Source organism: Dicentrarchus labrax, unplaced genomic scaffold (genome assembly GCF_905237075.1).
Source record: "Dicentrarchus labrax unplaced genomic scaffold, dlabrax2021, whole genome shotgun sequence".
Taxonomy (NCBI): Eukaryota; Metazoa; Chordata; class Actinopteri; family Moronidae; genus Dicentrarchus; species Dicentrarchus labrax.
Window position 1 is genome coordinate 19,766,737 of NW_026136714.1, and position 22,226 is coordinate 19,788,962.

The following is a 22,226-nucleotide window of genomic DNA, read 5'->3' on the forward strand; positions in this document are numbered from 1 at the left end:
CTTCTTTACCTGCTGTTAACATCTATCATTACATAGAGAATTGCAAAATAAAAGTTTCTTGGAGCAACACGATATACAATTAAATGTGTTTTATGAGAAGAGTGAACATTCTAAATAAAAATGGTGTATTACTCCAAAAACATGAAGTGTGGCTGCTATTGTTTGCCACTTTTCATCTTGCAGTCGTGTTAGATGAGAAGATCCATTTCATTCTCACGCCTGTACGCAGTCTATGGTCTGTATGCCTAACATGTAGCTGCAGCCTGCAGCTTACTAAAAAGACTGGAAGTAGGGAGAAACAGCCAGCGTGGCTCTGTCCAAAGCTAGCAAAATACTATATAGATACTAGAGTGGTATCGATCTCAACCACATTATGACAAAAAAAAAGCCATTGAGTGTATTTCCCAAATGTAGAAATATTCCTTAAAATGTATGCAAATAACTTCCCCAAACCCTTTTTTAATCTGAGTCTGCAAAGTAACTAGAAACTAAAGTTAATAAATGAATGTGGAGGAAAACGTTCAGTATTTGTCTCTGAAATGTAGTGGACTAGAAGTATAGAGTAGCATCAAATGGAAATACTTGAGTACAGTAGTTTAAGAATTGTACTTGGTTTATTGGTCATAGAGGTTTATAATGTGTCCTTTAAACTTTAAATTTAAGTTTTAAATGTATTCAATTAAATTAAAAGAAAATACAAGTTTTTTTTTAAATATCTGTTTTAAATCATATACGGTGCAGGGGAAATGAATGAAGAGGAATCAGCAAGGATTTTTTGTTTTAAAGCTAGTGTAAACAGAAATGCATAATAGACGCAATAATGTCCGACCGAAGAAGGAACAACTCCTCATGTTCAACAGATTGGAAAGTGTCACTCTCACTGAATCGTAGGCGCTTAATGCCACAGTGTCCTTTAGGGGGCGCTGTCGTACTGTCTGATAACATCTACTGCAGTCTCTCCTCTGTCCACTCAGCAATTTGATTCATAAATTAATGTCGTTCATTTTTGTACAGGCCAGAAAACTCTATTAATTTTTAAAAGTTCAAATGAATGTGAACGTGATCCTGTCAGAATAAAGGATGAGTTACACTGCAGTAATCTAAACATCTCCTTTTTAAATGAAGGGTTGATATACATTTATCAACCTATTAAATCTACATTAATACAAAATATGTGCTTCACAAATCCATTATAATGAATCAAAATAAATACAAACAAAGTGGATAAAAAGGAAACATCAAAATTAGATTTAAAAACATTTTTTTAAGTCAACTTAATATAATTAATTCAACTGTTTTATAAAATATGATTTATAAAATATAAATATATTAACCATGACATAAATATATATGATTAAACTACAGTAAACACCAGTATTAAAACGTCAATCAACGGTATTGATTTTGAGGGGGTTTGTTTACTTGCGCTTCTTGACCACGTGCTTGCAATGCAGTCACGCATGCGCGCCATGGGGTATTAGATTTTGGCACGCGTCTGTGTCGGTGGCGCGCACAGCCAAAAACAACCCTGAGCCACGGCAGCGCGCTGTCCAGAGTCTGGCCTCCGGTTGATTGGCTGAGGACCTCTAGCCCCGCCCTCCGTCGCCGCGGATTGGTCAGGCGGAGATTCTTCTTCTCACTGATTGGACGCTATTTGTAGAACCGGCTGTGTAGCTAGGTTACTGCTGCCTTCACGTACCTCTGCAAAGATCAACATTTTTGAAAATCTGTGAAAGATGAATACATGTGCTTTTGGTTGTTTCGGTCGAAGGTAGCAGCTGAATGGCATCCAGCAGACTTTGTCTTAAATCTTTTTGAGGCTGTAAAAGCTCAACAGCGAAAACAAACATAAGAAAGTGGTAATTATATACTTATTAAACAGTGCATCAGCTGTTGACATGGCGTCCATGATTTCTGCCTTCACCCCCTGGGAAAAATAAATAAATAAATCCACGTGATGTCGTGACCAATCGTATTTCAAGTTTCCAAACTTGCTTTAAAGCTTAAAATAGCCCTACGACGAAAAAATCGATACTTTTCAACCTGGAAAACTGAGAAACTGCAAACAAACTGTGTAGAGAGTTATTGTGGTAAATGTTTTTGTTCCTTGTTGAATGCTTCCTGTCTATAAAAACCAAACTAAACCACCTCAATGACAACTGAACAACTGGATCCACAGAGGAAGATATCCAGATGTGGCCGAAAGCTGCAAAAACAAGTAAGTTGTGCCTTATGTGGAAATATTTTGTCATTTTATGTCAAGTGATTGAATGCATTTGGAATAGTTTAATAATTGAGTTGCTTGCTGTTTGATGTATTCCAGTGATTCGTGTTGGCTTTAAACTCCATTTTCTGTGGGACGATAATAATGTCTTATAATAATGTCCACGTTGTTGTTCTTGGGCGCTCCATTCTTAACACTCGTCTTTCCAGAAGCACTCGAAGGCAGCACTGTTAGGTGGAAATAAAACACCGCTTTTTCTCCACTTTTTGTCTATGTTTTCAGACCTAAATCAGCTCTCACAACTCATCCCAACGAGGAGAGAAAGATTTTTAAACCGACCGGACAGTGTCGTGCGGCAGATCCGAGCTGGTGAATGTGTTTGTGCATTATTCAAAGCGCGCTGCGCATCACACAGCTAATTAGGATTTCAGTATAAATAAGGCCGCAGACGGGACAGCTCGGCCTGTCCTGCCGCTGATGTCGGAGAGCTAAAGGTATAGAGGTTAAAAGCCTTTGAAAAGCTGCAAGCTGCTCCAACATGCACACACTCTGACCCACCTCACGGAGGGGACTGTACTCGAACCGGACCCACGGAGATATCCCGCAGATCTCACGGTTTAGCGCAGATAGTCTATGGTTTATGAACGCAGTGAAGATCCTCCAAGGAGATTTGATGTTTTTTGAGACTTTTTTTTGAATGGCACTCGGCCCGACCTAGACAAGCTGCTGCTACCTTTATGGGACGGTGAAGGTGTCTTGTTTTTATTTTCTTCTTTTTTTTTTTTTCCTAATATCAACACTTCCTGCAGCTCCAGCGGAGAAAACAGATTCCTTCTCCGGGTTGTTTTGGTTTTTCCGATGGGGGGAAGGCGAAGTGTTTTTGGGGTGAGTGGAGAGCAAGTGACCTGCTGGAGGACACGAGTGTGTTAGTAAAAACTGCTTTTTTAAAGTGTGTGTCTGTTTGGTGAGTGTGTTATAACAACCCTACTTTATGATGTTTTTATGTTTGCTTCCTGTTGCACCGAGGGATTCCTAGTTTTTTCGTGGTCTATTTATATCGTGCTTAAATTCATGATGGGATTAGGCTTCTTATGTTTTGGGATGCTTGCAGATCCATTAAAGTATGCAATGCATGAAGAGCACTTTAATAACCTATTCAAGAAGGCTAATAATCTCGTATAACAGTCTGTAATATTCCTCTAGAAACTTAAAGTGTGCTATTTATATCGTGCTTTAAGATGTGTTTGGATTCCCTCTTCCTCTGTAGGATTTCTACAATTGTAGACCTATAAGAACCAGCTCACGTTAAATATAGGGTTACAATTCCTCTTTAATGACACACGTTTTGCAATTTGATCTTCGAGTTTCATTAAAAGGCAAAAGCCCCCGACATGCAGCTCCTTTCAGCTGATGGTTTGCGCTATCTCCGTTATGATCGCCGTCGTCGTCTGTGCGCCTCTTTTGGCTGCAGATCTCGGGTCAGTTTTTGTGTGTGTGTGTGTGTGTGTGTGTGTGTGTGTGTGTGTGTGTGTGTGTGTGTGTGTGTGTGTGGGAGGGGGGCTTATGATGCCACGTGAACAGGGGACAAAAACACAGTGAAAGGATGGATTTCATAACGCTCACGCGCGCACAGCCTGCACCTCGGAGGGAAGCTGCAGTTTGCGGTGTTGTGTTTACATGCACACACATTTGAGGGCTTCACTGTATCGCAGCACAACGGGACCCCTGCTGCGTTGTCAATGTTTTGTCTAATGTGTTTGTTGTTTTTGTTTGTTTTCTAATGAAATGCAGTAAACATGAATGAGACCATGAATTGTTGTTGACGCGCGTCCTCGACGTCAGGACAGCAAGGGTCGGGGGGGGCTTTGGTTTGGGGGTATAGGAACCAGATTAATGTGTGATTTTATATTATATTTAATGTTGTTATCTATGGCATATATATATATATATGTATGCAGTGAACCTGTTCAATGTCCGGATGATGCAGTAGCCTACTGACACATAAACAGCAGAAGGAGGAGGAGGAGGTGGGGGTAGAGGTGGGGGCGGTCTACTGCTGTTTGTTTTTATTCCTATATGTATATCTATAAAATAAGAACTGCTGCTCAGTATCATATGTCTAAGCTTAAAAAAAAGAAACACTCGAGGAATCTATTGATCTGTTTCTAAAATGAACAAATGGGGAGAGGCTTGTTTTGGCGCAAAACCTCAGAGAACTGTTTGACTGTTTTTCAGGAAAACTCATCCTATAATATTCTTGTAGTGTTTCTATGCTGCTCAGCTGACCTTCCTCTGCTTGCTGGTGTTTCTGTTCTCATATGGTGTCATGATGATAGCAGATTGCATGCTTTGCCGTGTTTGACATCCTTATAAATCAGGTCAGGGTCCTTTTATCTTAAAGGATTTTCAGCCACAATGCCATTTAAACAGTGCACAGGCGGATTATCTGGGAATCATTTCTCATGCAATTTGAGGGGTAAATGTGTCGGAAATATCAGCTGCAGAAACCAAATGTGACTCTGTGTTTAATTAATAACAACAGACAGCTGCAGGTGGAAAACTAAGCACGACAAACAAGAATTTCTATTTTTCATATCAGAAAAATGAAAAGGAGTCAGATTCATATTCTCATCTTGTATTTATTTACACATCCGGGTATCTGCGCGCTCTCTCCTCCCAGCGGTGGCGCGTTCAGGCCGCATGGGAAATAATCTCTTCCAGCAATAACAAAACAATAACTTCATTTTTCTGAAACTGAAATATGTAAGTTGTTGCTTCTGATGAATAATCCTCAACTTTGTTAGGCACAGACACTTTACGTGTGATGCGTTTGAGGTCATGTTTAACAGCAGGCTAATACATTTTCCAGGCAACAAACACGTCCAAAATATCTTGACCTCCACTGGAGAAAAAGTTGGGCTTCAGTTGCCAAAGTCAACAACTTGAAACACATATGGGGGGAGGGCCCTCGAAATGATCTATTTATAGATCCCATACAAAAGCAGCACTATTAACTGAGCAAAACTATAAACAAAAACAACCAAATGAAGTTGGAGTAAATTGAGCTATTTACAATAGGATTCACTTTAAGATGAGATGAAGTTTATTTATCATGTGCTGGGAAACTGAAGTGTCAGCAGCTAGAAGAAAGTCAAAGAACAGAAAGAACAGACAATTGTGTAGGTCTAGTAGAAAATGCGTAAGTACATACACAATACTAAATGAACTACAAATAAGATGTGAAATTAACGTTATTTCCACCTGAATACTACTTTCGACCTGGTTTCCATCTTTCCCACGGGAGCTTGAATGCATCGCAGCCACCTATGGGCCAGCCCGGCTGTCAATCCCAGCTCCATCTCCCTCCCACGTGGTGACGTTTCCGTACCAAAGTAACCAGTCCAGTCCATTACGCACACAAAAGACACAACAAAAGCCCGTGTTGGGAAAAATGAGATCCGTCAGCACCCAAAGGACTCAACAATAAGTTCCCATCTGGCAGCAGCACCCATGGACCAGAGCCTGGGACGACGACAATCATTTATTTAACTCTTAAAAAAAAAAAAATCTCTCAACAAAACATCTCTCTCTTTCTCCAGCAAGCAGTTTTCCACCAAGCTGCGTTTTGCTCAGATCTGATCCAGGTGGTGAGTACAGCAGCAGGGCAATGTTTACCTCAGGAAAGAAACAAAAAAAAAAAAAAAAAGGAGGAAAAAAAGCTGAAAGAGAAGCAGCAAACACTGTTCTGGTGTCGTGCTGGATTCACAGACTGCATCAGGCTCGGAAAAAAACAAAACAATACAAACCAGCCAGCACAGCGACACTGTTGCACTTGAGCTGGCGTCGTGCTCTTTGTTGGGGGGGGTAAACACATTTAGAAGATGAGATGGAGGAAAATAGATGGACGGAGGGAGGTTGCAGAAGGCTGTAATGTCAAGATGAACTTATTGAGGATGTTAGAGCGCATGTTGTGTCGGAGATGTGTTGCTTTTTTTGGTTACATTGAGTGGAGTCTTTTGTCTGGACACTCTTCCTGTTACTGGTTACCAGAGACGCACACTGTGCTGCCTCTTTGTTTTCACTTTGCTCAGTTTGACTATCAGCTGTTCCTGCTGGTGTTACCTGTCGTCTCAACTCATGTCTCTCTCTCTCTCTCTCTTTTTTTTTTTTTTGTAGTTCTCCTTTTTGTTTATCCTTAAGAACAAACAGAATAACCCGTCTCCACGTACTGATGAAGGCTGAAACAAAAGAGACACAGATTCTAGTGCCAGCAAATGATTTGATGATTTTGAAGATTAAAGGCTTCATTTTAAAGTATTTCTCAGCTGTTGTGTTGACGTGAAAATACAGAAAATGCTTAAGTAACATCATAAAAAGTCAACACAAATAAGACCATGTGCTGTCAACCCTCAAGATACCCTCAAGTCAGCAACTTGGCTTCACAGGGGACCAAAACAAACAAACAAACAGCTCCCCACTTGTCCTTATTTGGCATTTTTGAAGAAAAAAGCAAGGTGTGTGCGTCATGTCATGCTGTCAGTGTGTGTGTGTGTGTGTGTGTGTGTGTGTGTGTGTGTGTGTGTTGGAAGGGGGGGGGGTTGTCTAAATGCAAATAACAGCATGCTGTTGTCTGTGTATGTGAGAGACAACTCTTCCTCTACTGCACAAAGCTAATTTAATCAGTGATGGCGAGGATGCTCCAGTGTGACACACTTATAAAGCTCTGGTTTCTATGTGTGTTTGTTTGTGTGTGTTTGTGTGTTTACCTTTTCCCCATGCACGTGCCACCGAGGTTAAACTGGGCTAATTCATAAAGGGGATTTTGTCCTTTTCATGCAGGGATTATGCCTCAAGCACCTGTGCAGATTATACAGTATGTATGTAAATATGGTTGTCTGGAGGCGCTGGGTTCTGAACTGGGCTTCTGTACCTTCCCAGACGTGTAAGTGTGTGTGTGTGTCTGTGTGTGTTTATGTGTGTGTGTTTGCAGAGCAGCCATGCTTCACGTCACGGCTGCTTCCTGTTGAGTTGCGGAAGCTTCTTTGTTTTGTCGTCTGGCTGCTGGCTCCTGTCTCGGCGCTGCTCTTCCTGTTGCTGCACGTTGAGCTCAACTGGAAACTTCTAGAGCCGCTGAAGCTCGTTCTCATTGTGTGTTCACTCTCAGGGATGCAGCAGGGTTATTGTGTTTTTTAACAAGGCGCAACCTTTGTTATGCCTTGTTGCTGGTTGAGCCTGTTGGCTGTGGTACACAATGTTAAAGGACAACAGGTAGTTCATTTTAAATGAGTTTCAACACTTAGATTATGAATCAAAAGATTAGAATAAACCCCCTCACACTTGTCTTTTGTTATAACTTACACATTCTCTTTCAAAAGAAGTATCAGGTTACAAAATATGGCTGACTATGGAGTATAATTTACTTGAGAATCATACAGTAGCATAAATAAATAAGTTTCTTTTTCACTCTCTTTCTAATACTGTCTACTGTCGTCTGTGTCTGGTTTTTCTTTCTGGGGAAAAACAGACCCCCCCCCCCCCACTGCACATAAAGCATGTTTCATAATATATTTTTCTAGTAAATATATGAAGTGAAAGCCACTGTGGTTGAGCAGATAAATGGCACCACCTATAGGCCGTCTAATTTTTATCAACAACAAAATACACAAGATGTCATAGTCCCGCCTACGCTGTTTGACTGACAGGTGGTCCATGAGAACAGTGCAGCCATTCACTTGCCTTCAGTGGTGGAAAAAAGTATTCACAGCCTTCATTTAAAGGTCCAGTGTGTAGGAAGAGGGGGATTTACTGGCAGTATATGGCAGAAATAGAGTGTAGTATTCATCAGTATATTTTCATCAGCGTATACTCACCTGAAAATAAGAATCACTGTGTTTTACCTAAGAAAGAGACATTTTTATCTACACATCCTCCAATTCCAGTTTGTTTGGGTTTAGGCATTTAAAAAAAAGGTCTTTTGTACCACTGAAACCATGATTATTGAAAGTTATTCTGAGTAGACAGCGCTAAGCAGATGTTTCCTAGCAACCAATTTTCAAATTCTTTACTAGCTATTAAGTTTTAAATCACTAGTTTGAATCTAGCTAGTAAGAACATAGGAAGGACTTTTCAAATTCTTAACTTTTCATTCAGTGTTGCTCTGTGTCGGCTGGATGATAAGCAACTGTTGGCTAACACTCACACAATAATAACTTTATAAACCCATAATATGTCAGATTTTGTGCCTGTAGCTTGTTCTGCTGCTCCCAAGTGGCCAATAAATCAATGATACTTTCCTAAAGAAAAGTGCTGTTCAAAGGGCTTTACAGATGACTGAAAAGCTGATTATAAGACAGGGACAAATGTAAACAGTTGGAATAATTAGAGACTAAGTTAAATTAAAAAATTAAAAAATCATAACGATGCAATTATAAAACAGATAAAAGGACAAACAAACAAAATAGATAATAGTCAGTAAAACATGAATACTAATACACTTAAGTGTAATACTTTAGTGCATGTGCTCAATTACTCTCCATCACAGTCTGCAGTGCTGGTGAACTGTGACTGGAGCTGAATGTGTTTGAATCACAGCTTATCAAATGAAAATAAACTTCATTTCCACGGTGCCTTTTGGACAAGATTGCTATACAAAGTGCTTCGCATAGAAATGAAAGAATGATCAATAAACAAGACACAACACAGCGTAACAGTAAGAAACCGGAGAAAAGTAAACTAGTAAGAGGCATATTCATTCCAAACCTCTGTAACCTCAAACCTCAGTGTCCACTTAAAGACACCAAATAGCCATCATCTCTGAACACAGACAGAAATGTTTATAGGAGCAACGCTTGTGTAAAATATTCCCTTTGACAGCTGAGCCTTTTAGTTCCTGCTCGCTGTAAACCACGGACCCAAACACACAAACATAACTATTAATAATGATAATTCAGTAGACAAGATAAATAAAAGGGTCATAAAAGGCAGCAGGCAGCACAGAGACCAAGGCAGCAGCGTGAAAAAGAGGCAGAGAAAAGGGTTTATTTGAATAGAAATGAAGAATATAAAACAAAATTGGTCTGTTTGACGATGTGAATGATATATTAGGTATTTTTTTTAGAGTGTGGCATTTCTTTTGAGGAAATGAATTAGCTTTTGAATTGGCTTTTTGAAAGATTGAATATGCATATTTTTGTGCTTGTGTCAGCAATAACGTCATATCTGGTCAGCCGGAATCCAAATTCTTGCCACACCAAAGTCCAGACAGCAGTACAGTAAGAGGTGGAGCAGGTCTCCATTCTGGTGAATATTTGGCGTTGTACACCTGCAGAGATGTTTTTGTCAATCTGAGTCTCTTTTTGAAAGGTCACACGTTCATTGTGTCTTGGCTACATTGTCTCATCGGCTATTCTAGTGTGTCCTGCGTATGAACTGAACTGGTATGCGTTTGTTTCTGTAGAGCTGAATCTCCTGCCGGCATGCTGAATTCATCTCAGCCGTGAAAACATGATAAAGCTTCTGTTTGGAGATATGTTTTTCACGCTGTGTCCTGCTGTGTGTGCTTTTTTTTTTGTCTTGCCCTCTTTGTTTGTTTGTTTGTTTGTTTTAAACCGGGCTCATATTTTTCGTAGTTTTGGCCATGGTTTCTTTTGTTCCTGATTACGTTGCACTCACCTAAGTAACTGCTGAGATCTGGGAACGAGTCACTAATAAGAAGTCCAAAGGAGCAAGAAACAGGAGCAGTCAGACGATCCGACAGATTGTAAACAAACCCAAGGTTAGGCAGACTTATTTGTGAAGGAAAATGAAGGCACACTGTAAAATGGTTACCCTGTCTGTTGTAAAAATGTGTTAGAGTTTACAGACTGACTTCCTGGTTCAGCTTTGATCTACTGTGCTTACTGCTTTTCTGCAATAGAGGCTTATTACCAACATTTCAGATCCTCACACTTTCAGTTCTACCTCCACGCAATGCTGTTTGGATAATCTGGCTCAGCTGTTGGCTTGTCGACTACCTGTCTGATTGGTTTTAATGCTGGGGTCCAGGGACCAACAGGGGCCCCCAGCAAAAGGAGGGAATAGAATATTTTAACTTGTATCACATTTTATGTTAGAACAAGGGAAGATTATAATTATAGTTATAATTATATAATTATATTATTTATAGTGATCCCAGTTTGATTGAGTATGAAGACTTTTATAGTCTTGAAACTTAAAAATAAAAAGGATTACTCAGAGGGGGATTCATTAAGACATAATCCTCTTAAATGTTACCACATTCCCAGATTTTAGCAGTTTACATGGGGAGTACAATATCTTATATGTGGCAAAACCAGTTAAAATAAACCAGAATTATCCTTTAACATCAGCATGCCAACTATTTGCAGATGATAATTTGGCTGAAGCTGGCACATTAGTTAATAGCTTAGTCTAAATAAAACAAGTTATAAAAACATATTTAATTGCTACAAAGACTGATCACTATGTAGTATTTCCTCTTTATTTTGACTGACAGGAGTTAGTGTCGCTACTAGTCCACAATTATCTACAGTTCAAAATGATATTTAACGCAATAATACTTGTGAATCAACATAATGATAAAATTTGAATATTTTACGTAGGATATATAATTAAAACAGAGCTAGTGGACATTAATTGAAACTATAATTGCCACACTAAACTCAACAAAACAACTCTTTTTGCAGTTAAAATAAAGCGTGTAAGATAAATGTCAGTAATACACATGTTGTCCTTTTGAAGGATTCTATGAATGATTACATAATTTTCCTGACAGGCAAACAAACAAAAACACCTAACTCTTATCCCTGAAGCTACAATAATCTCCTCCTACATCTATCGGCCCAGTGGGACAGAACAAATAAGGACGCGCTGCTGTAATATAAACCGAATAATAAAATAGCTTGTGACCAAGTGAGACATGTTACGGGGCTTTACATAAACAAGGGTTTGTTTGACGGGTCATATTAAATTACATCAGCATGCAGCCATGTTGGTCGGCAACAACATGCGATTGTAATCACATAATAGATTATTGTAATCAGATGATTGCTTGAGCAAATGAGCTGCGCTTATATTGGAAATGCAATCAAGATCATGAGCTCTAAAAATAGGAAGTATGGAACGCGTGTCCCTCACCGCAGCCCCTCTTTTCCTTTTCGCCCTGCAGGTTTGATTTTCTCTTGTGGTGTCTGTGTGGAGCGTGCCACACACCCACTCCACAACAACGACGGCTTTTGCTTGCATCTTCCAGTGTTTCTTCTGTCAGCAAGTTCAGCAGAGCTGCAACTCTTCCAGTGCCAGCCCTGACACCAGCGAGGAGCCCTGCCCCACTGACATGGTGAAGATGACCAAGTCTAAGACATTCCAGGCTTACCTGCCATCTTGCCACCGCACCTACAGCTGCATCCACTGCCGGGCACATCTGGCCAACCACGACGAGCTCATCTCAAAGGTACAACGGCTTCTTTAATTCACTATTCGTCCAGTCCTTCCCTGAAGCCACCAAACAGCTTTTCAGATGACATTCAATTGGTCCATCTATATTTATACACATTAAAAAGGCTACATGCTGCTTTGCAGTTTTCCCACCAGCCATATTTATACATAAATGTAGAAGATACTTGAAATACACTGTGAGTGTAGACCCATTCAGTAATGTTAAAAAAATATATTATCACAGAAAAATTGATTCATTTCAGTATAATTGCTGCTGTGTTTTGCTGAGTTCCACTTTAGTGAACTTTGAGATGGAAATTTGACCAACATCAAACTGTCTTGACAGCAGTCAATGGTACAAACACATCTTCTGAACACACTGTGTGAACTTCCTGTCTTGCTGACACTTGGACTGTAGTTTTGCTAACCAACAGCTGACTTGACAGTTGCGACCGGCACTAGCATGGAGCATTTATCTCACCAGCTACAGTACAATAGTTTGAAAAACTAGTGCCACAAATCACTACATATTCCAACTCCTATCAACTTATCTGCAAGAATGCATGGGTGGACTTCACTTTTTACACATGAAGCAGACATCGGTGTCCACCAACTCTCTATAATATCTGGCTCTTTAGCTGCTAAATGCTCCACTATGTTCACCAGCTAACTTTGTGTTTTTGCCATTTGGTGATGTGTAGGGCACAATGGTCTTTGTCAGAGCTTGTTTGTAAGAAATAGCTGCCTGGTGCTGCTGGAAACAAGTTTGATGAGCCGGATGAGCTGGTCTTTAATTATTAAAATCAAACACCAATAAATTGACAGACTAATCTGGATATCGAAATGGCTGTCTTGGTCTCTGATGATCTTTTGGATGGCATTATGAGCCATGATGCTAAATCTTGTCCTGGTAATATTTTAAAAGAGTAAATCCGTGCTTCGCTAAACTGTGAACTCTCACTCAGCTGGGACTCGGCAGTGATTGAGTGTTGTCCTGTGGTATTAGTTATGACTAATGACACTTGGGTTTGACAGCAGTGTAATTTTATTTGATGCTCACCTGCCTTATTGCATCTCCAAAGCTTGTGTACCTGTCTGCTCTTGCATCTGTACTTTATTTCTGCCGATAAATTCTCAGAGTCTTAGATGACAGCCACTGCTGGCATTATTATTGAAGTCGTTTCTGTGAAGCGCAAAAGAGCCGGTCAGTCTTTTAAAGTGTCAAAACTGCCTCGGCTATTTTTGTGTCTGTTGCTGTTTTTGAGTAAATTTTTTTTAAAAAAGGGCTGAATTGAAAGCACTGCGGTGGCTCACTGAGATGTCAGAGGCTTGCTTACAAACTGTGAGATGGAGGAGAAAAAAGACTGCACTGTTGAATTTGGAGGTCAAAGGTGTAAGATAGAGATACATATAACTTCTTGACTTGAAATTCATCCAAATCTTTCAAAACATTAAGAGGTTGTTCACAAATGAGTTGACTGGACTGGACTTCATCATCATTATTTGCACCAATAATCCACTCCTGCTGAGCATAAACATTTTAAAGTCTGGGAGTCGGGGCACTTCTGATTTCATAGAAATAAGACACGTCAGTTGTTTAATGCAGTGTTTCTGTCAGACTGTTGTCAGAGAGATTCTGTCAGAAAGTGTCTGGCAGTGCTGGTATGAATTTAAAGAAGTTCTTCTCCAGCTAATATAGCAGGAACATGTCTTAAAGGTGTACTGGAAAAGATTTTCAAAGGGCAAATTTGAAATACGATACTGAGCAAACCTCGACATGGATCTCTAAGTATTTTAAAACATAATGCTCCATGTCCTATCAGTCTCAAGACTTGTTGTAGCCCTGAGTACATTTTCATCATCCTGTATCGTCCTGTAAACGAGCATTAATTCATTTTATTTTGCAGATATTTCAGAAATTAAATTAAAGCCTGTGCAAAAATGCAATGAAAACACAAATGATGAGTACATTGAATTTTAGGGTATTTTTGGTCCAGTTTAGAGTTACGTTTGTAGACCTCAATAAGGGCTGCAGTCACATTCGCCTTTATGATAGGGAAAAAAGAGTTGGAGTCCTTGCTATCAGATTTGCTAAATCCAAATATTCCTTGTTAGTCTAACTTATAACTACAACATATACATTTTTGCTGAGTTGATACACTTGTGTGTTTTTGGGCCTACAGAGCAGCAGTAGAGTCAAACTCAAGCGGAGCCAGTTGCATGCATGCCTGAGACTGACTTCCTGTTTGTTCTCTACACACATGAATGGTAAAAAGAAATAACAGAGAATTTGATAATACTGCTTTTATAGAATTTCCAAATTGGACTAAACAGATGAAATAAGTCATTTTACACCGTTTTACAGCAGCTCCTTTTCTATTGATTGTGTATGAGAGGAAAGATGCTTTTTGTGTAACATGATGCTCCCGGAAGTTGCAATTCCGTGTGTGGCTACAATTCCAAACTCGCCTCATAGCCAATCACAGTTTTTGGGGGCTTGCTGGTCACACTTTCAGGTCCCACATGGAGGAAACCAGTGTCATTTCATACAGTATATCTCTGTCTGAAAAGCCTTCAATGAGATTTCAGTGGCTGCTCTCAGAGAGATTGAGTTGCTGGTGTAGCACATTTTAACTGGGTGCAGAATAGCAGTTCTTTCACTTTACAGTCTGATTCACATCCTTTTGTTTGCAAAAAGGAAGTTCATTGGTTTGAGACAATAATAGTAGCTTTAGGTGCTTTATAAGAGAAAGAAAATTAAAGCTGCTCCTTGTTGTCAGAAGATGAAATAAAACTCTGAACTTCACTGAATGAATTCCACTTTTTAACATTGAGTCCAACTTTGACTGGTCCAGTATGCAACTTATACAAGTGTGTTGTAGAGACGCATACACTGAGAATGGACTTCATAGTGAAAAAGAAGACATGTCGTGTCCAGCAGGAAAACTTTGTAAATTTGCATATTCATTAATTCTGGGATTTTAGATGCATTTTCAAGGATATTATTTGGAAATGATATTGTGTCCCTTTTGTGGAGTCCCATAAAATATGTGAAGGATCATCATCATCTAACATCACACAGTTCCTTCAGTATGAAGCTGTTGTGGAGCTCTTATCAAATGTCGACACTACCAGTTTGGGCCTGAAAAGGTCCAAAAACAATTATTGATAGGTCTGTGGCCACCGGCCCATAAATCCTCCCACATCATATTAATAAATTCTAGCAGAGACAAAAACAAACAAAACAACACAGTAGGATGCCCACGGAGAGTGACCAATCTGAACCTGAGCTTGGAGCGAACTGGACTCTGTTACATCCACTGGTGTCTTTCCCTCTGAAGGATAGCAGTATCAATTAGTTACAGGATTTCTAGGTATTGAAGTCTGCATTGTCCAAACAGTTGCTGACACTTGGAGTCACGAAACGTGCAAGCTGCCAAAGTGCTGCTTTAATGTTGACCTTAAATCAACAGTTGGTGAGCAAAGACTGAGTAAAGTTTATCAAGTGTCAGATGAACCAGAGTTGCAGCGACAGAAGCAATGACCTTTATGTGTTTATAATAAGATGGTGACAGTGTGCTCCCTGTGCGCTGCACTCTCACCACGCACTAAGCTGGTTATTCAAATGGCAAACATGATCAATCTGCGCACTCGCCATCTCTGTGTCGAAATCCATTTGCCTCCTGCGGTTCGGAGACATGGAAGCTCGTAGCTTGTTAGTGCAGGCAGCAAGAAGAGCTCAGTAAACAGCTCAACCGCCGTATCAGATATGTGAATTTATTGTCACACAGGAAAGACTCAGATAAGGCAGAATGAGGTGTCATATGATTAAAGTTTTGGATGCAGGTTTTATTGGCTTCTGTGTGGGAAATTAAATTGTTGCTGACTGGATGCAGAAAAGAAAAATGGAAAATGAATGCGAGTTTAGAAAGTAAGAACAAGAATAATGCAGAGAAAAATGATTAATGAGAACTGTGTGTTTATTTGTTATACCCAATAATATAATATTACACTTTTTCCTCAAAGAAAGCTGAGCCACAGAAGAAACAGCTTAGAAAGAAACATTAGATTTAAAGCCGTCAAGTGTCAGACAATTTGGGCTGTTATTTTTTTCACTTTCCTGTTTGATTCACATCCTCTTGTTTGTAATCAGGAAGTTCAGTGGTCTGAGACTGCACATTTAACATGGAAAAAAACACTAGTCATAACACTGAAACTTAATTTGTACAACACAGCTCATATAGTTACAAAAAAGAAGAATTTCTAACTTGAAGAATGCACAGCCAGATGCAAACCAGCTGGCATTTTTGTTGAAATATGCACGTAGCAATTAATCAAATCTTCTGTTGGTCGACAACCATTTATAATTTACTAACAATTTCAGCTGAGAATGACAGAAAAAGTACAGCTTTGAAGACTTTTGAGTTAGCTGAACAGATGTGTTGAGTGTTTTTAAAAATACTCTGGTTGCCTCATTGATATTCGTGTTAGTGTTATTGCACAGTTCAGTAGCAATGCAGGAAAAAATCCGACAATAACCACACAACGTTCCTCTAATTCATTAATCAATGGCCACTCATTTATAAAAACAGAAATATATTTTCAGTATCAGTCTTGATACAAAACCCACTATGAAACACAAAAGGGATGAAGGCAGTGAATTGTTGATTGCTGTTTTATTCTTCTGAAACCAGAGCTCTTATCAGTGCAGGTTGGCATGTTTTGAAGTTCAACACATCACTTTCACTTTCTTGTGATTCCACGTGGCTTGGATTGAATAGAGGAGGAATAGGGGAATTGCTTCTACAAATTGAGTAGAATACAAAGTATGGAGAAGATTAAACGGTGTGCTAATGTGCATTGCACATTCAGGCACACTGAATTGTTGGCTGTGATACAGCAGAGTGAAGTCCATTCACAATCTACAATTAAGACTGTGCCAAAGCTCCAACTACAGGTCAGCTCTTAAAGTGTCTGCTTGTAAATTAGGTTTTTGTGAGCGAGTCAGCTGGGATATTTTTGGAAATGTGTACTGTACTGATGACCTATGTGCCTCAGAAGCATTCGTGGATGTTCCGAATGTCTGGGTAAAGTGCAAAAAAGTCAAATGGTGGTGATTTTCCATAGCAATGTCATCCAAAAAGAAAACATACTGTAAGTTTGATTTTAGGACCATTTAACTGCTCTTCAGTTTACCTAAACAGACGTAACTATACTTCACTTTATGGTGGTAAACATTTGATGATAGAGAACATTTGCTTCACAGGCATCTAAAATCATAACTTTCATAACAATCAAATCCAAAACACAGATTTCTTCTTCTTCACAGAATTCTTCTTCAGCTGCACATTTGACCTCTTCAGCGTGACTCTGACTTCATACGAGCTCGACTGTCCCTTTCTATGTGACAAACAGATGAGAGCAAGATATTTATGAGCTCAGGGCGTCGGTGCTCCTGAGGTCTCGTGGGAGAGGCCGAAAATGTAAAAGGGTGTCATGTTTGTGTCTTTGTTTTATTAGAGTCACGCCACATTGTTTGCCGAGGTTCCTCAGGACTGACACTGGAACAGGAATCCTGGAGAACCAGTAACACCAGAGAGCTTCAAACTGGGAAATGCTAATTAATTAGATTTATCACCGCACAGAAGCAGTGTCTCAGGGAGTTCTGAATAGTGAATGCTGAAAATAGTCTTCTGCATTGTAAAAGTGGCCCAGTTTGGTTTGTGGTTTATATTTACATAGGCATAAACTCCTCTTGTATTGCGGTGCATTATTAAGACATTGCTATTTAAATTTGTTTGTTTTTCTGTCCCCTGCTGTTTGTTTAGATAGGACAAATACTGAAACGCTACTGTGGGCTGGTTAAAGCCACACTTTCCCATATATGGTCATGTTTTTTAGCATCGTGCTAAAGATGGCTATGTTTGGATTTGTTGTGGTTGAGGTCAGGTGGAGGATGTGATATTATTATATATTATTTATTCAGACAACGGCTATCTCCAAAATCCTGTAAAATGAAGATAACTAACTAACTAAGAATGTATTTTAAATCCCAACATACACACACACACACATCCTTTTAACATAAAATACAATGCAATTAATGCAAGCATTAGGGCAACAGGTGACTCTCACAGTGAAGGCTTTGGATGCATTATCGTAATCACTGGATGTTTGTGTTCAAGTTTTGGCAAATGTCCCCCCTCTGTGCAATGTTCTTGTGTCTCATTGTGTCTCGGTTGTGCAGGTGTTTGGCCTTTTAAATGCTGACTTTTATTACTCAGATTCCCCTGACATAAACACATCAGTTTGGACACATAGGGCAGATCTTTCTCAGATATTAATGGAACACACATCGTACGGGTTTTGGAAATTGCCACTTTTTAAAGGTTTATTGAAGGTATTATTACGTCGTTAAAGGACGTCAAGCAGTCTCTGATTTAGTTTGACAACAGGCAGAAAGGCGAGATTGTTAAAACATGTATGACGTTTTTGTTGGTTGGACTTTGGACCACATTAAATGTATTTCCTATCTGTATCTCATGTCCCTCATGTACTCCTCACGTGGAAAAGTCATGATAGAAACTGTTGGTTGTACAAAACAGTCATCATCAATATATATGAATAGCTTAATTTGGGCATTTTTCAGTTTTTTCTGACATTTTCTGACAGTATTAATAGATTACTCGAGGAAATAATCTGCAGATTAATTACTAATAAAATAATAAGATAGGCCTAGTCTGAATGCTTATTTGTGAACACTCACCACCACTCTTCATGATTGTCAGATAGTTAATAAATGCATTTTGTTTTTTTACATGGAGTAATTGGAAATGCTGTGTTTGGCTAGCAGGGCAGCGAGTAGGATGTGGGATTTAACTTGATATAATTAAAGCTTCATCCACCCTGCTGTGGAGCCTTTGAGTAAGAGTCAGAGTTCATGTCAGTTCCACGGTTTGTGCTTGTATCCGACTTCTCATCTCTGACTTTTCACCTCCTAGCTCAACGTCAAAAACTCAAGACCACTACAGTTGGGAGTGGAGTGTTGACTGGGTTGTGTTTCCTTGTTTATTGGGTCAATGCCATTAGGCCACTCTTAACAAATTACCTCATTAGTCTAAATAACCCACTTTAATAATAATTGGATTTAATGAAGGGATCTGTCTTGGACAGTCTGTCTTTTACCTGGAGGTTTGACACTGTAAACATGTCACAAAGATGTTGCTGCTTTGATACAGTTTCTGTATCTAGAAACATCTGATGAGCTGTTAGTTTAACAGACCAATGGGCAAATATAACTTAATGGGGTAGAACCTTAAGTAACCAAGACCATTGTGGTTTTAAATCATCTGCATCTGCACGTGTTTATTGTGAGTCTTTTTTTTAAATCAGGGAGGTGAACATAATCTGTATGTGCACTTTATGTTGTGTTTTTAATCTCGCACATTATTATTTTTTAATGCCAGTACACATGGGAAGTGCATTTATCAGTTGTAGTTCCTAATGTACACAGGCATAGGTAGCTTCAGATACACCACTAGAGATAATACAGGAAGCAATCAGGAATACATATTTGAGGTAATAAAAGGATAACCTGTCATGCAGGTTTGTATGTACAATCTGAGAACTTCCCTTATGGCATGAGGCTCATATCAAAGTCCACAGGTAGCATGCAGGATGTACAGGAGACAGCCAAATTTGCAAAACTTTAAACCAGTGACTTCCTGCAGGAAGCTGTTGTGGTATTTGTAGTATTTTGGGGTTTTTTTCACAAATTTTCTTATGCAAATTAATAATTGCATAGAAATTGTAATTCAAAAACAACCTCAGTTGTATTATTGAAGTTGTATATGCGTGTAAAGAGTCTGCTGTAATGCACTGAAGCGGAACACAATCCACTGCATGGAACTTGAAATCTTTAAGGCTGCAACTAATTATTATTTCCACTATTGATTATCATTTTGATTACTCAACTGATTTACTCACTCTTTAAAATGTCAAAGAAGATATTCCCATTAAAAGTTTCCAGATCACAAATATCAAGTCTTCAGACCCAACCAGCCCAACCGAAAAAACCCAAAGATATTATATTTATGTTGATATAAAATGATATGTAAAATGACATTTAAGAAACTGTAACTAGATAATATTTGGCTTGTTTTGCTTAGTAAATCTAAAAATATAGATCGATATCTGAAAATTTTTCTCATTAACGTCTTGATTTTGATCACCCTGCTCAGATCTATTAATAAGCTCTCTATGCTCTGCCACACCTCGTTAGCATTTGTGTGTTCAGTAGTCCAAGGCAGCATCACCAGTCCTCAGCATCAACCCTTCTAAGCCGATTATGTTACTTAGGAGAAGATGACACTGTAGTCTGGTGTTTTCCACTACACACTGCCAAGGGCCACTCGCCTCGTCCGTGTTTGATTTTCATCCCATGTGATATTTCTACAGTGCCATGCTTCTGTACCACGTTTCTTTATTAACGTTTCTCACTGGTCACAGAGTAGGAGAGGCAGAAACTAGTTACCCAGCCATGGTAACAACAAAGGGAGGTATTGGAAGAGCTCTGCAGGTTCTGGCACATTTCTCTCCACAGTTGCAGTTTGAGTGCTGGAAATCTCCTGAGCCAGGTATAAAAAAAACTGTTTCCCCTCCCCGAGCTAATGCGCAGAGTCTTCGAGGCATGCCAGCCGGCGAGCAAAGATGCAGATGGAGCAGCTAGAAAGAGAGGATTAACCTGAGCATACGGGCCAGAAGGAAGTATGGCAGGCACAGTGTCCTCCCTCCTCCTCCTTCTCCTCCTCCTCCCTCAACCACTAAACTAAATATGGGAAGCTTCTGCCAGTTTACTGCCGCACACCTGAATGGTGAAGTTTTCTTTTTGCAGTAAAACGATGTAGAAGATGTTATTGAGGCTGTGCAGTCCTGGGACTCTTCTATCAGCAGTGATACACATACTTATGCAGATTATGCAGATTATTTTCTTTATTAATCAATTAGTTGTTTGTTTTTTTTATACTTTATTTATAGTTTTTCATTCATAAACATATTCATGCAAAAATAAACGAAAGCAAGATTCTTGTTTCTAGCCAAAAATATCCTTTTTGTCAGCTGAAATGACGACTGATGCTAGTTAGAATTAACGCTAATTCTATAAGATAGTTGGAAAACTTGTTTTAAAACCAGAAAAAACAAATATTGGATGTGTGTGTGAACTTCCCCAAACCAAGTACAGAACAGGACAGACGCTAACGTTAGCCTAATAAAGTAGCATCATGGTTCCCACACATTCAATGTTCCTCTTCTGACTGTGGATTTTTCTAACAAAAACTGTAATTTGTTTTAAAGTTGAGTTATTTTAATAAGCCAGTTAATTGGCCAAATAATACTGGGTGACAGCTAACGTTGTCAGCTTACGTTAAAGCATACAGAGACAAATGCATAGAAAACAAAACATACAAACTCTTTGTAAATCAGTCTTACTACAGCCCCATGCATACTGCTTCAGCATGTGGAGGAATCCAAACCTTGACAGGCCTGCTGGGCCTAGTTAGAGCTCCTAAGCTATGATTGTACAAATGCCCTTAGCGAACGGTCAACCGGATGACGCTCTGTTGGCATGATGTCCAACAAGGCGTAAGGAAACATAATCACCGACTTGGCTTTATTTCAGTCAACACCTTCACCCAAAACGTGCTGAAAACAAGAAGTGTAGGCACAAAATCTGATCTGACATCTGTTGTTATTGTCATCCTGAGCACGCTGCATCTTTTCAACATTGCTGTCAGTTCATATTTTTATCAGATATGGGTTACATCCTGCAGCAGATAGGAGCGCCATCCTGAAATCAGATAGCACTGCGGGCAGCAGTTGAGAGCAGAGCGTGAAGGCCTGCAGTGTGAACGTGGTCCTGGAGCGGGACGATGCAGCCTGAATACTGAGGAGGAGGCTGAGCGTTTTATTCAGCACCTTGGCTTCGTCCCACCCATCAGACTGATGGAAGCCCCTCTAATGGATTGCTCACGCTTTTCTTCTCTTGCCATTACCAGACACACTTTTGTTTTTAATTTATTTTTTAAGTTGGTATTTCGCTTAATTTGGATAGTGACAGTAGAAAGTCGCAGGAAAGGCAGCGAGAGAGAGAGAGAAAGCGGATGACATGGGGGCTGGATTCGAACCCAGGCTGCTGCGGTAATATCATAATTAAACCAAGGGTATTCTGTGTCAGCAAGCTTTTATTAACCTGTATAGGAGCCACACTAGCAGTGGGGCTCTGAGGATGGAAATAACAGTCCACCTCTTTAGTCCAGTATTGGGGGGATGTTAATAAAATTTCGCTACAAACATCATGTTGTCCACTTTTTCAACATGGCATAAACACACCATATGGTCCTGTATGGGACCAGATCTAGTTGAATAGCAGAACAATTTTATAATAATCGAACCAAGTGTATCCCCGGTCAGAATATGTTATTTGACTATTATAAAATACTTTAATTGCAACAACTAAACCCAAGATACTTGTTTTCTGATGAAGTTTATA

General features: G+C 39.5%; 1 protein-coding gene across 6 annotated transcripts in view; it reads left to right on the forward strand.

The window, feature by feature from the left end:
- The first annotated feature begins 1,790 nt into the window (after window positions 1-1,790).
- The window catches only part of LOC127375751 (protein yippee-like 1), a 33,523-nt gene continuing 13,087 nt past the window's right edge, over window positions 1,791-22,226 (forward strand). The window contains exons 1-2 of one of the 6 annotated variants that reach the window (XM_051421989.1): window positions 1,791-2,218; window positions 11,409-11,693. In XM_051421989.1, coding sequence (XP_051277949.1) covers window positions 11,577-11,693 — 117 coding nt within the window. In that variant the 5' untranslated portion in view covers window positions 1,791-2,218; window positions 11,409-11,576. Of the gene's footprint in view, window positions 2,219-2,431; window positions 3,110-5,284; window positions 5,872-6,813; window positions 9,999-11,408; window positions 11,694-22,226 lie in introns of those variants that run through there. The other 5 variants (XM_051421987.1, XM_051421985.1, XM_051421990.1 and 2 more) reach the window with 5 other exon arrangements.